Source organism: Phasianus colchicus, chromosome 5, assembly GCF_987193195.1.
Source record: "Phasianus colchicus chromosome 5, bPhaCol1.hap1.1, whole genome shotgun sequence".
Classification (NCBI taxonomy): Eukaryota; Metazoa; Chordata; class Aves; order Galliformes; family Phasianidae; genus Phasianus; species Phasianus colchicus.
In genome coordinates, this window is record NC_143440.1 from 37,438,830 (window position 1) to 37,455,789 (window position 16,960).

At 34.6% G+C, this 16,960-nt stretch overlaps 1 protein-coding gene across 10 annotated transcripts in view; it reads right to left on the minus strand.

The window, feature by feature from the left end:
* The window catches only part of RALGAPA1 (Ral GTPase activating protein catalytic subunit alpha 1), a 113,773-nt gene that overhangs the window by 85,419 nt on the left and 11,394 nt on the right, over positions 1–16,960 (minus strand). For all 10 annotated transcript variants that reach the window (XM_090141327.1, XM_090141332.1, XM_090141326.1 and 7 more), the window contains exons 2-13: positions 16,131–16,241; positions 15,582–15,631; positions 14,498–14,555; positions 13,821–13,864; positions 12,551–12,728; positions 11,357–11,472; positions 11,007–11,145; positions 6,411–6,619; positions 5,797–6,042; positions 3,660–3,851; positions 3,024–3,161; positions 972–1,120 (exon numbers count right to left, since the gene is read on the minus strand). In XM_090141327.1, the coding sequence (XP_089997453.1) occupies positions 972–1,120; positions 3,024–3,161; positions 3,660–3,851; positions 5,797–6,042; positions 6,411–6,619; positions 11,007–11,145; positions 11,357–11,472; positions 12,551–12,728; positions 13,821–13,864; positions 14,498–14,555; positions 15,582–15,631; positions 16,131–16,241 (1,630 nt within the window). The remainder of the gene's footprint in view (positions 1–971; positions 1,121–3,023; positions 3,162–3,659; positions 3,852–5,796; positions 6,043–6,410; positions 6,620–11,006; positions 11,146–11,356; positions 11,473–12,550; positions 12,729–13,820; positions 13,865–14,497; positions 14,556–15,581; positions 15,632–16,130; positions 16,242–16,960) is intronic.

The window sequence follows — 16,960 nt, forward strand, 5'->3', positions numbered from 1 at the left end:
AATGAAATTGTAAGGTAAAGGTCTTTTTTTTTTTTTTTTAATGTATAAATGACAGGTTTTGACAATGTAACATTATCATAAATAAAGCTTCATTATTTTGTAACGTAGAATTTCTGTCATCACAGTCTGGAGTCACTTTTTAAAATGATGAGATACTGAGGAAGAAAACAGCAACTCAGTGAGATCTGTTTTCTGTCACTTTTCCTAATTCTCCATTGGTAATTACTTGTTTCCTCATGAGAGGAGACAAATTTCACATGATGTATAAGGTACTTACCCAGGAGATACTAGTGAGAGACTGAATGCAAGTCAAGTTAAAATGGAATAAATCAGCCATTTGACATCCCCTTGTTACTGCCTCCTTGCAATAGAGAATGGTGGCAATATACTACCTCATTAGAGACAGTTATTTAAAGAGAGGAGGAAATAATGCAAATGACTTGGTAAGAGGCTCCTCCTATGCAACTTAAACACTGGAATGGAATACACTGTTAAATAGTAGATGGACTCTTGCACAAACTTTTAAAACTGAAATTAATTGCAGATGAAGATCAACCCACATCCCATTATAATAATTATCCAGACTTAACTGAGTATTTTTGTCTATTTTCAAATCAGACTGTGAAGCTACATACATGACTTCATACTTAGCACTCTCATACATGAGAAAAACTTCCTGGAAAAAAGCAAGCCATCACTAGCTACTTAATAGTAGTCCATGTACACCAGCTTATTTCTTTTTTTGTTAAGGCTAAGCTGTCTCAAACTAGCTAGCAATGACTATTGGCTTCAGCAGAGGAGCTCACCAATTTCCCTATCGCAAGTTGCTGGTGATGTTACAGTTCATGTATTTATTGATTTAGAGAAACTGATTCACACAGCCAATACCATCCTATTGCGTTTACCACAAAGAACACTTTCACATTTATCTTATGAAATAATAATTTAAGATAAAAACAACAGCATTTTACCAGGTCTTCTTGTCCATAGTAACTTGAACTACCATGTGACGGTAGATATTAAGAATCCGTTTACACATATCAGTGTGTTCATCCAACAGAGTTTTAATTTCATTTGCAGGCTCAAGAAAGAATATGTTTGAAGAATTTATTATAAAAACCTACAGGTTAAAAAAAAAAGCGTAATGAGCTTGAAGCACTTTGATATTTTCAACAATTCTGCTAATAGTAATCAAGAAAGACAAAATCCATGATTAACAAAATCGGCTGCATATACACTCAGAAGTATATATTTAAATACATGTAAGTTTGATTTGATAATAAAACAAGACTTATTAATTTTAATGCTTTTTTTCTATAAAACATTTGTATATCTTTGTTCTCCTAGATATATGGTACAATAAATTACTCAATCCAATTATTTAATATAATGGACAAAATGTGACAGTAAAGAAGTCTACTGCTTCTTTAAGCATAAAAGTTCCCCTGCAAGCCAGCAACAGACTAGTATAACACATGCTAAACTACTTGAAATAGTCCTATATAAACAATAAATGCTACCACAATTAACTGCTGTCAAGATTGATTATTCACAAATACCACTTCCTAGATATTTACATTAGGAAGCTTGCCAAAATACATGCTGGAGTTAACAGAATTCAAATCTGTATGCTCAGAGCCAAAAGGATATAATTCTCATAATACGCAGAAATAAATGAAAAACAGTCAGTGGCATTAAGAATTGCTTTGACTAAATTTTGCTCCTTGTGCAGTGGAATGATATTATGTTAGCATTAAGCAGCAACAAGATTAAAAAAAAAAAAACATATATATTATTAGAGCTTAAATAACTGTTTTAACTTTTTTCCAGGTTGTTTTTTTTTTTAATCAATTTGAGTTGAGATATTAAGGAGGTTGGGCCCAAATACATTCATATTTTTCACAGAAGCCAATAATTACTGGCCAACACACTAATTGTTAAGATGGAAAATAATTCTGTCCTCTCAAGTGCTCTTTAGTGTATTATTGCTTAATGTAACATTCTTGGGATGAAAAATGGTAATATAATGTATATTTACAAAGAATAAAAAAATGTCTAGCAAAGACTTTTGCGGCTCATACACTATTTCTGGTGATCTAGCCTTCTTAAGGCTGAATGATTCAACGTTTTGAAAAGTCAATGACAGTTCTGCACTGATGTCAATGGACAGTGAATTAAGGCTTTCAGAATGAAAGTCTCTAAGAGCCTAGAAATAAGCCTAGGAACAGGAAGAAAATTCAGTGGACAAAAGTCTTTGATTATTGATTCACAGAAAAGGCAAACATGGTTCCAGGTCTGAAAACCTCTCAAATTCAGACACTGTATTGAGGTAGTATGCCTCGAGTCTGGCATCTTTTAAATCTTCCAAGCTAAGAAAGATATTTGCTGTTCAAATGATCCTCTGTCTAAAAAACATCAACATGGAGAATCTCCCAAGCGTTCACAGATACGTAAACTTAAATATTAATTCAAATTGAGAGACAGTTCTTTCTTCTCTTAGTAGCATTTCATACATACTCTACATATTGTATGCAAAGATTAAGAAGGTTAAATTGTTATGTTTGAATATAAAATTCATTTCAGTTACAAAGTTTATTTTTATATTTAATTATAGCATTATAGGAAATCCTTTTTAAGGAAATCCTTCAAGCTGCAGAAATCTTAATTAGAATGGTCATTTACATTGTTATTGGAAAGAACAGAGTAGCAAATGAATATCTGTTTCGTTTAGAATCAATTTTCTTCCAGATAGACGAATATTATGAAGGTTGAAGTCATGCACACACTTTTGTGAGTTTGTACATGTACATACTATACATAAAATGCATGTATTTTACATGATCATAAATGCATTTCAAAAACCCTCCAAACTCTTGATTGTATCTAAAATAATTAGAAAAATTGAGAGATGCTTTGAAAGAGCATGGGAATCCTTTGTAAGAATACTATATTCCATTCTTTACGTGCTGACATCATGAGTTTTACTAGTAGGATGAAAATTAAATATTAAGTCTATTCCATACCTGTAATACTGACTGCATTCCAGCTCGTACATTTTGCTCTTCATTATCAATCTCAGATACTTTATGCAAAGTCTCTTGGTAACAGCCATTTCTTGCCCAGTTTGAGTTCCTAACATGACTGGAGTTCATAGCTTTTTCCTGAAAAATATTTTGCCCTTAAAGTTCACATTGATTTTTTGACAGGTATTTTTGTTTTACATTAAAGAAAAAGTATGTAGTAATAAATTGTAGACAGAAGTTTAACACGTATCTTAAAGACAGCATCATGTTTTAAAAGGCTTGTAGGAATTATTTTCAAGTACCTGGTTAAATACTTGATATTTTCATCACTCTTATTTGTATACAACTTGTACTCAGCTGAAAGCTTGCATATGTTATTATTATACAAACCATACCTTGAAACCAGTTTATAAAACTTTATGACTTTTTAAAATTGAACTAAACACATTAAAAAATTACAGATAATAGAGCAAATTGGTAGCTCATACACACACTGTTTAATTATTGTTGCTTCATTCCCCCAACAGATGCTTTAACATCAACCCAAACCACATATAATCTGTTGAATAAGCCACTTGGTCTCAGCCTCTGCCCGCTGTGCAAAAGATGCAGAAATAGCAGTCAACAGTATTTCACCTCTTCTCTTTCTTTTGCTTTCTCTGATGAATTGCGGTCTACAACATTTTCATCACAATCTACAGTTGCACACTGCATTACTTCTTCAGATTCTTTCATAAATAAAGGCTTATCTTCTTGCTGAATCCATTCCTGATACACCTTTACCACTTTCCTCATGGCAGCTGCTTCACATATTGGCAACAGAAATGCCTGGGAGTAGACAAAGAAACCAACAAAACCCCGTTACAATACTTGAAAAATGGCTAAAATGGTGTGGCTTCAAGCTAGAAGCTATCTAGAGCTGAACATTTTTAGGTGCAAAGTGTATAAAGTAAAGAAGCATTAGGATTAATTTCAAACTCACTTAAGCACTGCTTTATAATAGGCAAGCTCTAAGGGATAAGAGAAAATAAAGTACAACCACTGTAGGATCTTGACTAGCAGATTTCTCACAAGCCTAAATGTTTGCTCACTTTCTTCATCTGTAATGTGAAAGTGTGCAAACAGGTCGTAAAGAAAATGCTCTATCAAGAAAACTTGAAAACTTCTCTGCAAAAAAAGACAGACAAGAGAATCTACACAGATGGATCTATTCAGTGTCTGCACTGCTGAAATTAAAGCCTAAATACTCATCAAAAGCATGGAAAACAAATGAGTAGAAGTTTCTTCTACAATACCTTCCATTTAAAGCACTTGGAAGACTAGAATTAAATCAGTTCTAAACTTCTAATAAAAATGCAAGCAATATTCATTACTCATAGTCATATATTTTACTTTCATCTAAAAGAGATTCAGAGTAGTCAGAGTAGTAGCTTTAAAACTAATGATTCACTGAAAAGACTTCAGAATTATTGTTTTAAAAAATCATGTATTTGAGTCAGTGTATGACTGATTTCTGCCCTCTCCAGGATGTTTCATGTAACTGCTGTACCTGTAATGAGTAGTCAGAGATCAGGAAGTGTTAATATTAGTCAGGTTTCAACTAACCACAAGTAAATTTATCAAAGACTATAATGACCTAGTAGTATTAGGAAAAAAACAAACAGATAAACCATACTAGCACATAGTTTTATGGAGTCTATAGTGTGAATGTTGAAAACTCACTGACCATGCCTTCAAGGCATACCCACATGACAAAAACAAGATGTTCTCTCTCCAGAAATGGATATATCATATGAATATCACACTAAAAATAAGTGTGGGGAAAAAAAAAGGAAGGAGTTCTAATAGTTCTGTTAATTTAGAATCTCCATTCAATGTCTCAGACTGTCAACCTTCGAGTGACAGTTTCCACATAGTAACTGCTTTTTTCTTCATTAATGTGTCCAAACTCTTCAACACACTGGATATTGTTAAGCTTCTGACATCCACCTCATTCAATAATATCAATTTCATCCAGAAATACTGGAGTTTTTTAATGTTTAGTTTCCTATTCTTTAAAGAAATCTATTTGCATTTCAACTGAAAGTTGGGAATTTTTCTTTAATACTATTAGGAAAAACCTTTTCACCTGTAAGTCTTTAAGCTATAGGGCATAAAGAAAGTCTATCTTCCATTAATTGTCTTGGTTTGAACTCAAAACAATGTATCTTCGTATTACAAAAAAAAGACTTGATATTCTGGAATATACTCTTAGTTTAAATTTGTTCAGTAAAGTTTCCAGCTATAAAAAACTATCTTGAGTATGTTCAGCTTATGTGTCTGGTTGCAGTAGAGTTACAAACAGAATCTGTTACCTTCTGTAGCCATCTGTCTCACTTTTCTGGTGAATATTGACAAGGTAAGGTCATTTGACTGCTGCTAAAACAGATCTTGAACAGCTGCAGACTTATATTTAAGTTTGGTTGTGAGTTATAACAGCTATGGGGCTGAAGAGATAAAACATTCCTGTCAAACTGTAAAGTCCAAGCTAAATTCTCTCAAGCTGGTTATCAAAGTAATAGAATTAGAAAAAGCAGGGCCCAGAGACATTCTACATAAGAGGTGAAGATTCTGAAATATCTTCTAATTTTAAAAGCATTTTTAAGTCAAAATGACCAAAAAAAGTACATTTAAATAATGTTCTAGTTAGTTAATACACTTGAAAAAATATGACATAACGATCACTTATAGTGTAATTTTATTGCTCTTGTATTCTAAGGAAGATTTTTTTTACCTGTCGAAAAATCTCAGTTAGAAAATTGACATTACTTCTTTTAGAAGAAAAGACTTTGCGGACAATTTCAATATCAGTTAAATGTTCTTCATCAATACTGCAGAGGCTAGAAGAACTTGGTTCTCTCTCTGTTAGAGTACTTGTATTAGAATGCGATTGTTCTGGCTCTGCACTTCTATCCTGCTTGTCAGTATCCTGCTTGTCATTTTTGCTGTCTTCTCTTGAAGCCATGCTAGCAGCTGCTCTCTGAAAGAAAAATTAAGAGAGTATTTCATAGCACATTTTAGTAATACAATTTGAATGGCACAATTTAAATCACACAGAAATACTCTTTCACGAATTCTCTGTACTGTTTAAAAAAGAACAAATATAAAATTTATAGTATTTCAAAGCTTTTTACTTGATTACAACACAAATATTTAGCAGATTAAAAAAAAAGGACTATAGTGACTCCTTTTAAACTGAATTCATAAGCAGAAATTTCTTTTTTTTTTTTTTAGAAATTCCCTTTTTCAATTCTTCATTAATTATAATGATCAAAAGACTGTATACTGCTGGCAATACTAGTAAGTGAAAAACATAAAAACAAGAAAATGTTGTGTATTTGGCTTTACCTGAATATTCTTTGGCACATTTTCACCTTCAATCCCAGGAATATGAGGTCCTGTATGGGGTTTTGGCTCAAGCCAGAAAGACACCAACCACCGAATGACAATAACACGAGCCTTAATAAAAGGTTCCTTTGTGCAATATATTGCCTCATTGGTTTCAGCATCTTTCTTAACCATTACATAGTGTGGCTTTGGTCTCATCTGTGGTATATCTGTAAGGAAAAACAACATTTTAAAATACATGCAAAGAGAAAGCTCTGTTTAACTGAAGCCACTCTATGATTCTGTATGCAAGAAATATAAAACTATGACCGATACACGTGAACGTTCAGAGATGCTTTTTCTTCATATTCACTACTGAACAGCACATTCCAAGCCGTGCTGAAATGGCCACAATATAGATAATTCTAAAACTAGACCATAAGGATTCAAAAGGCTGTAATTTTCTTCTGGAGTGAAAACATATAACAGTAACAAGTTTTTACTATTCCAAAACTGTTAATTTTCATCTGGAAGTCATCTGTTGTATGGCTTACAGCCTTGCTTAAATTTTAAAAACTTTCGCATCCTTTTTGTGTTTTTAGACTTATTTTTAATTTACATGTTATATTTAACATTTAAAGAGAAACCTCAGTAAATTCATCCAAGAGCATAACAACTTCACACTTGCACTGAAAAGTACAAGTGAGCTTTACGTAGGAAAATAACCATTAACTAGACTAGAATGCATCCTATGCAAGAAAATAATGTACATATATAATGACAGCGTTGTCATTTTAAAAAAATTTAAGAAGTGTTATAGCTAAGTTATTAAGCAACAATATATCTGCGACTCATACCAAACCTACGGATGCTTAAGAGCCTTGTAAGCCACTTAACTCCCTACTACCAAATTTACTAGGTGAACAGATGCAGTTCAGAAGCAAAGCATCATCATATTTTCTAATGAAACTCCAAAAATATGTGTTTGTCTGCAGCAAACCATAGTTAAGTGATACAGTTAGCAATAAAGCTCAACAGTTGTTTACTGATGCTGATCCTAACATCTAATCATGGCTGTTATAGGAGAGCCTTAATTCCAAATCATATTTTATAAGCAGCTGCAGTAAAAATGGACTGTTGGTCCTGGAATAGGTGAAAGATGAATAATACAACAGGGAAAACCCTTTAAGTCTCACAGCTCTATCTAATACCACATTTCTATTACATAATTTTGCTGGACTTTGCTGCCACAGCAAGGGCACATGCACCTTCATATGACTTAGCTGAAAGCTGATTCTAGAAGTACTAACTCTCCCACTAGCTTGTAAGGAATGCAATGAATGATGCCCCATGGGATTACAGATCTGCTCTGAAGGAACTCTGACTAATTCAGGGTTTATAACATAAAATTCCCATGTTCAGCACAGTGACTCAGAATATTTTAAATCTCCTGGTTCTCAACTCTTGCAGTGACAAAGATGCTGACAGTGCCATTGGTATCATGAATCTAATTGAAAAACAAAAAAGAAAAAAGAAAGGTAGTGATGTTTCTTACTAACTCAACTTAGATGCTACCCACAACTACAGTAAAAATGTTACAAAAATCTAAAAATGCGTTGGGGGGGTACAGGAAGGAAGCAATGTAATAATTGCCTAGATAATAGCTGATTATCTTACGATAGAAATATAAACTTCCAGATGTTTGAAGTTTACAGCCACTCTATGACAAAAATTTCCCTGTTAATATAAGACAACACCCAGCACCAGCACTGAGAATATCCAAGTTGACGCACCTCAATTTCCTTCCAAGAGACATGTACAAAACCAGTGATAATCTCAATGCAACACTACTTAACTGAGGAATGTTTACAAAAAATACTTTAAAATTTAATCCAGTACTTTCAATGGAAACATTATTTTTAGGGGAAACTGCATGACTCTTGTATACCATCCACGTAAGAATAAGTTACAAATACACAGACCACTTTTAAACAGCTTAGAAAGTTTATTTACTACAAATACAGAAAAGTATACCATTTCCATTTTGCAGAAAGCAGCAACTTAAGAACATCTAAAAAAAATTATACATCTTACACTGCAGCATGTGTTACTGCACAGCCTGTGAAAAAATGATGTGCATTTTGGTAGCGCAACGCAGAAAAGTCAGTCCTCTGCCATCTACTATTCAGTAGAAGGTGAAGGCTACAATCCTAGCTATGCAGTAACAGCACCTGGATAGTTGTTTACAGCTTGTTTCACCCTTTTGAAAAAAACAGTACACGTCTTTGCAGCGCACCGTCTCCTGTAATTTCACAGTATCTTCCCAGAAAAGTCTCTCTCTATGTATTCTTCTCTACTATATCATGTTCTGCAGCTGTTTCTCAAATGCATTCTCCATCAATTATTTCTTGTGTTTTCACACTTCTGCCAGTCTTCAAAGTATCTGTGAGAGCTTCATGTAAGGGCACAGACCTAAAACCAAAGCAAATCAGAAGCTTACTAAATTGACTAAAATAATACAAGAAAATATTCCCTTCCCCAACTTTTCATTTTTCCTTTATTTTGTTTAGTTTTTACCTCTACTCTGGGAACGTAGTGTGAGCTTATTTCAAGAGGACATTGTATGGGGCAGAAAATGAAAAGACCAGGGGAAAAAAATATACATATAATGGTGGTCCTTGCAGTTTTGACCATGCTTACAGTTTAAGACAGTGAGGAGCACAGAGAGCTATGGGACAGACTACTTTCTGGTTTATCTGTAAATGAATAAGCTCTTCTAAATGGCTTGGAAATGGAACAGATAGGTTTGATGGAAGTAAAAATGACCCTGAAATCCATATTCCAAAGAACATCTTACAGAATATGAACAGATGTTAAAAGACATTTGAAACAATTCTACTCTTGTACTGTACTGCTCTTCTAAGCCTATGAGACTCCAAGGAATTCAGAGGAGGCACGTTAGCTTCTTGTAACTGAATATGCATTACTGTAACTGATGATACACATACTGTAACAGATGATACACATCTGAAAATCTTGCTTAAGAAAATCATTACTCAATCTACCACCTTCAATAAATCCTAAGAACTAATGCTTGCTTAGTAAAACTACTGTTTTCATTTGTAACCTCATGATTTTTTCTAAATTAAACATAAAACTAGTAGGACAAAAGCACATGTTTTTATCAGCATGCTCAGTGTCCAAGCTTTTGCTGTTTTCTGCCTAAACAACTTGTCAATTTTGTTTGGAACTGGCAAATAGAGGATGGTTTTCAATTAGAGTGAGGGAAGGAATGCCAGAGAAGAATTTCAGAAAGGAAAATTTCTTACCAGTGTTTCTGTTGTCTCCATTACTGTACTCTTCCTCAGACTGCTTCTGACTTTGCACAACTTAAGGCACTGACATCAGTCTTAGAGATCTGTGTTAATTTTTTTCTTCTTTCTCATTGTCCTAAGGCCTTGCAGGTTTCTTGTTTATGGTTCACAGGAAAAGAAAGAACTATAGTAGTACTTCTGTGGAAGAATCAATCAAGACCTCCATAGAAAGAAATAAGGTTTCCACATTTCTTCTTCCAAGACCTCAAAGCAGCAGCACTTGCAGCTATTTCATCAATGAATCTCTTCAGTATCTTCACACAATTCTTGTTCCACAATTGCTTATGACTGGATTTATACTGTTCCTTTTCCCCTGTGTGAGAAGGTCCACCGTTTGTGGGAACACCCATCCCAGTTTTTAAACACGTATCTCTGCAGAAAGCCATAATCCACACATACACTGGTAGCAAGAAAGACCTTTTCAGCATCCCCACAGCTTGATTTTAGAATATGGAATCGTGGCTGGAGAGATTACTATTAATCCTTATGAGATGCTGCATCAACAGCCAAAAGAAGCGGTGCTGCGTACATATTATTCAAGCAATGAAATGGTATCTAAAAGCCTGAGTAGATCATATTGTTTCGTTTGCTTACAATTTATGTGTGTGTGAATATAAACCTGAGATAGCAAAGTCAGGATACGCAAACAACATTCTAGTTAAGAATGAGCTAAAAACCTCTAAACAAAATTCTAGTTGCTAAGTAAACACCTGGAATTCCAGTTTTTATATAGAAAGATACATTCTAGCAAGGTCTGTTTTAAAGATTGTTAAAACCTACCTTCCTCCTCCTGATGCAAGCTCATGACAAAAATACAGCTGATGTAAAAATACAGCTAACTTTGCCCTGACTGAACTCTTGAACAAGCACAGTATGATCCAGATGTTTCTTTATCTGTACATATTCTGTATGGATAAAATCAGCATCACCAAACAACAGAACTTCTCTTGTCTTAACATAATTAGTTCATCTTCTGAGCGTAACAACAGAAGTCATATAAAGAATAGTTTTACATTTAATTTACCTGAATTGTGTTAATATGTCAAGATTGACAGAAATTAATGAAGGGATCAAGTGCTTGCACGGATAATTGAAGACCATGAAACAGAAGCCATGTTTCCTTTCATAAGAAATACTGAGCATAAAGAACATTCTCCTTAGTATAACTCAAGCAAGAAACTGCTTTGCCATGTCCTTTGCTGGAAAAAATGTAATGATTACTTTATCAGTTGTATAGACTTACCAAGTATAGGGTTATATAAGCTGGTCTCCTTACAGATGTTTGGGAAGATAGAAGGTAAGTAATATTTCTTAAAATTTGAGAATAAAAATGAAAATCCCTTTTCCTGGTTTTCTTTGTTCTTCCATTCTAAACTCTTAACCTTAAAAACAAGAAAATATCTTAAATTAAGTAACTCTAGAAGAGAAAGATGACAGATGAAATTGTTCTCTTTATACACTATTTCCATGAAACAATATTATTTTTATATATGTGTGCAGTATAGAGTGCTAACAGTATTTTTTTTCCCTTTCCATTGGACAAATAGATATTAGTTATTTCATGTTTATTTGCTTGAAAGCTACAGAACATACCTGAATTACTATGTATTTCAGAAGCGCTTCCAAGAAATAGCTTGTTAAGTCTTCTTGTCCTTTATCTCCAGATTGAGGCGGAACAAGTGGAGTGATTTCCTCTATAGTCACTTGAGCTATCAAAGAATATTAATAATGATTTAAAAAAATCAGATCTACATTTATATGACTTCCGTAAAAATATCTACCAAGTCATGAAAGTAGAAATGTACTGCTATAAACAGAGAAGTACAGGCAAAACAAAGTAAATGCACATTAATTAAATTCAGTAAGCTTTAGCTAATAAATCTTCAAATATTTCTTACATAACTAAAAATACAGAGGAAAATTAAATTCTCTTTATGCACCTTGGAATTTACCTGTTAAGACCAGATTTTTCCAAAGGACATAATCAGTATTTCTAAATCTATGCAAATAATGAAGAGCATAGTGTTTGTGTTTCATAAATGCCAACACTTTATTTACATTTTCTTCATTTAGCAACTCATCAGTTACATCAAATAAAGTTTTAGTTTTATACATCCTTTGCCTCTAAAGCAAAGTTAGATAGGTGTTATTTTTCTCTTGGTTCTGCAGTAAGATGCTTGCATTTAACTCTTTGTATCCTGCAATTCTATGCTGCCAACACAGTTGAATTTTTTCCTTCTTTCTTGTGTCTGCATATGAGATAACTTCAAAACAGGGCTTAAAGTAACTTACATCTCCAGAGCTAACCTGTCAGGAAATTCAGCAGCTGGAGTCAGCTTTCTTTCTGTAAATTTAACTACCAACCAACAAGACACTGTTTGCTCCTATAAATAATGCTTGTGTCAGCTCTAAAGCATTAGGTGGAGGTGGGGAAAAAGGCGACAGCACTCTCTGCTCAGAGGAATAAAGTGCTTAGCTTCTTATCCACATTTCTCTGAATACACAGTTTGCACGCAACACTACTCAATTCCAACTCATGGATAAATCTGAATTCCTACAGAAGGTATATGCACTGAATTACAAAGTAAGAATTTTCCCCAAAGCTACAATTAACTGATACTTACAGCTGGAGTGAACAGCTGAAGATAAATTTGCCATGAAAACAATCATAAGAAAAAGCTCTCTCTACACTCTATCAATTAGGGAAGGTAAGAAGTTTGTAAAGCCAGGATCATTATCATATCAATTATGTGAAAAAAAAAAGAGTAATTTTACCAAATTACTTACTTTCTTGAACATTAAGAGGAGGGTTAATGAGATTATCTAGTGTTCGGGGACCATATTCAGATTGTGGTGATGAAAATCCAGGAATTAAGCAAGAAAACATCCATAGTTGTTCTTTACTACAGTTATTCTGAAGTGCTTGCAGCCACAGCAGAAAGAGACGCACACCCTCTCGACGTATCTGAAATGAGAAAACGGAACAAGGGAACAAGTTAACTTGGACCAAAACAATTCTGTACATCCTGGAGGGAGGAGGAGAAAGACGGGGATGGAAAAGATGAGAACAGACGGCGTAATCACCAGCAAAGACAAGCTAGCAATCTGCAGGCCCTGTTGAAATGTAAGCCCCACATAATCTCTTTCACAGTGCTTTCCCTGAAAGAAGAGGAAGAAGACAATATACACCTACTCACTTGCTTGAATAGTGTGAGATGCCATTTTTAAGAAAATAAGTAATATCGTAAGATCTTGAAATATGTTTGTGAGTCGTAATAGCAGAACAAGCTTTTTGCTGTAGCAGGACTCATAGAATCACATAATTGTGGGGGTTGGAAGGGACCTCAGGAGATCATCTAGCCCAACCCCCTGCAAAAGCAAGTTTCCTTAAGTAGATTGCACAGGAGTGTTCAGGCAGATTTTGAGTATCTCCAGAGAAGCAGATTCCACAACCTCTCTGGGCAACTTGTTCCACTGCTGTCATCCTCGAAGTAAAGAACTTTCTTCTCATGTTCACATGGAACTTCCTGCATTCCAGCTTTTGCCTGTTGTTCCTCGCCCTGTCACTGTGCAGCACTGAAAAGAGCCTGGCCTATCCCCTTGACATCCACCCTTTAGATATTTATACTCCTTCTACCCTTTTTCATTCCTTCTTCAAGTAATGAGGTAGAGTCCCAGAATAGTCTTCTCCTGGCTCTCACATTAGAGGACTTCGGGACCAAAAAGCTTGAAGATGGTTTACAGAGAAGTGGCACAGCTGCTTACTGCTGTACCAAAACCACATGGTCAACCATTGTTATTTTACTACCCACTAGTGTCTTTGACCTAGGTAATTCTCTAAGACAATCAGAACCTCAGCAATGAACTGATCTTCAGCTACTTGCACACACTCTTAAAATAGCTATCCTATTACTACTGTCAACAGTTCTACTGAAATTAAGATATTGACTAGAAGTGATTACTTCATGACCTGATTCTCACTACTACAATTCACCTTTATGTTTTTATTTTTAAGTAATTAAGACAAAATCAAATAGTATGCAACTTTTTCCAATACCTTTAATGAATTTCCAGTATGAAGAAGCTTCTTTAAAATCAACCCTGAAAAGAAAAAAATTTTTTTTTTCTTAATTTCTTTGTTAAGAAAGATGTCAGAGTTCTCGGTCAGACTTGATAGCATCTTTTAAACAAGTCCTTGGCAACCTCCATTTTAATCTTGGTGAGCTTGTTACCTTCAGGCAACTCTCTCAATGCCAGAAGGAAAAAAAAGATCACCTCTCACAGCTTCCTTGTGACATAGATCATCTTTCCTAAAAGACTTTTGGGAAGGTATACACTGAACACAAATGATTCCTACATCATTAATACAAGTAAAATCAGAGTTACCCATTGACAAATATAGATCTTCCCCATTTTTTTTCCATCTATTACTGTATGAAAAATTGGAAAATTAGTTTACAGTGCAGCTGTCCACTTGCCTTTGCTCCTTCTCAGCCACCATTACGTTTCTGAATTCTCAGGTAGAAGAGTATCTTATTATGTTTGGTTTTTGTTGTTTCATTTCTCTCCCCCTCCCATCTATTTTTTCCTTTCTCTACCTTAATAATGTTCCAAGACCTTAACCCCTGCTATGGGACAAAGTTTTATGAAATCAGTAGCACAAACTCCTAACAGCTACTGATAAAAAAAATAAAGGTTAAAAAATAAAACAGGAAAAAACAAAAAGTAACTTACCAATACTATGAAATTGCCATCTCTGATGAATCCTTTCTGGAAGGAGTTGCAATATTTTCTACAAAAAAAAAAAAAGAGACCAAAAAACAAAACAACAGAACCCACGGATCTATGTTGCAGATATCATATTCACTAAAGACTAAAGAGCACTCTCACAAAGGTCACAGATCAGAAACTGAAAGGTTACTTCAGAAAATTTCCATACTACTTTCCCTGGAAACATTACTGTCCTTTCCATACAATCCCATTCCGAAAGCTAAAAAGCCCAAAGGCTCTAACACACTGTCTGGCACATCCTGTAGATTTCAGATGTGGCTGCAGTTTACCTAGCTTCACTGACTCTTTGCTGAATATTACTATTTACAGCACAGGGAATGAAGCAGGATGAGCATCTGACTCAGTTGCTCTCATTCACAACAGTTGTATTAAGCTTCCAAAGCACAGCTCACCTAATAACCTTTTTGCAACAACCAATGAACAAATCAAACAGCTCTTTTCAGATTCACTCTCTCCTATACAGCTAACCCTATGGTTTCAAGGAGCAATATACCTCACAATGAAACAAAAAACCCAACAACAAAAATGAATCTGTGTTCAACCACATAATCAGCATTCAGCAACTTTCTATTTAAAATATCCTTAAAAAGAAAAATCCTGATTACATAACCAGAAATTTTGATCAAAACAAAAAAAGAAAAACTTGATGTTAAGTCATTTTTAAACTACGATCTCTCATTAGAACCAGTCTGCTTTAATTCAGATAGGTTCGAAGTCATTTTAAGTAAGTGACGCAATGCTTTTGGTAATGATATTGTGAACACCAAAATGTAAAAGGAATCTATGTAAACTGGTTCTGCTGCCGTAATAACCATCACCACCAAAAACTTGGGAACATACGCACAGAATGTTTCTTCCAGTTATGATGCCTACCTGCAAAAATTCAAGTCAACTCTAAGCAAAAGAAAAGGGAATGCAGTTCAGCATAAAGCATATTTCTAGGGGACTGAAGGATAGCTACTGTTACTATTCAACAGGACTTAATTCAAAGCCAAAAATTTATTAAGGAATACTGAAGTTATCTTACCTCAAAAATAAAAAGAATAGAATCTAATTCTTCTCTCTGAGACTTGTGACCTAGATGCAATTAAGAAGATAGCAAAGCAGAATTTAAATAATGCTGAAGAAGATTCTTAGATGAACAAAACAAAACATGCACTTCTAAAATCAATAATTATTTTGTAATCCTTCTGCAAATAAAAAGAATATTTTCTTTTGTTATAGTTTATAACAGCTACACTTCATAACTTTCTATTAACTTTCTATAAGTTATTTCATAACTTTCTATTATGGCAACAGCAGCTGGCAGAGATTAAGTTACACACCATCTTATGAAGTAAAATTTCCAGTGATTCTGCAGAACACAAAAAGCCTAATATCTGAAGAATTCCCATTTTTCAAAATTGCAAAACCAGCCATTAGAGAATAAACTCTCCCACCTCAATCCCCACTCAGGTGTATTTAATTACACCACCTTTATTCACCATGTTAATGTTTGTACATATTTCTGCATCCCTAATACATGTGATCACAGAAGCACAAAGACCAAAAAAATCATTCTATTTGAAATACTCACCCTTTTGTTTCAGACCTACTTCAATGGTCACAAAGTTTTCAAAGAACACATAATATATATGTGAGAAATGTAGGTCAAAAAACTGTTTGAGATCAATCGATTCTGCATTCTCTGAAAAACAAAACAGAAGATTTTCATTTTCTCAAATATTCAGTCACCCCCAGTATACCATTATCCTGTAGTCAGAAAAGGACAATTAAAATAAAAAGTAATTATTGGTAAGGAAGTTCTTGAAGTTTCCATTCTTTTAAAGTAAATCTAATGAAATTAAATATTGAGTGCCCACCAAAATTTAAAACAGGAAGCAGCATCTCCTTTCACATATGCTTGTGTGGCAGCAGCATCTGCAAACCCCAGAATTCCATGAAGGCTAGCCATGCATACATGAATCTTGGTTTAATTGATAATTCACTAGAAACAAAGCTACCCTTACTGCTCCCAGTCTGTACAACAGAAAGACCATCTCTGTCATCCACCGCTATCAGCAGTAACTACGAGACACAACTAAGCTTAGTGGAAAGACAGTAAGCAAGGAGCACCTCTGCTCTTCAGAGAAACATTTTGGGAGGAAGCAAGTGGCAGCTCTTAATCCCTGCTGTTGCTCCCCCTCCTTCCCTACCAAGTTTCAGGCATGCTTGCCTCATTCATTGCCCCAGGCTTCTTTGATTGTGGTGTCTCTGGAGATGAGATGCTGCTCACTCTGAATATCTCTGAGGTTGAAATGTTGTGGTGAGGGTAGAAAGGGTGTGCTTTCCTGCTTTCCCCTGTGTAAACAGGAAAGTTTCTGAGCTCTCTTCCAAAAACCCCCCCAGACAATTTTGTGCAAATCT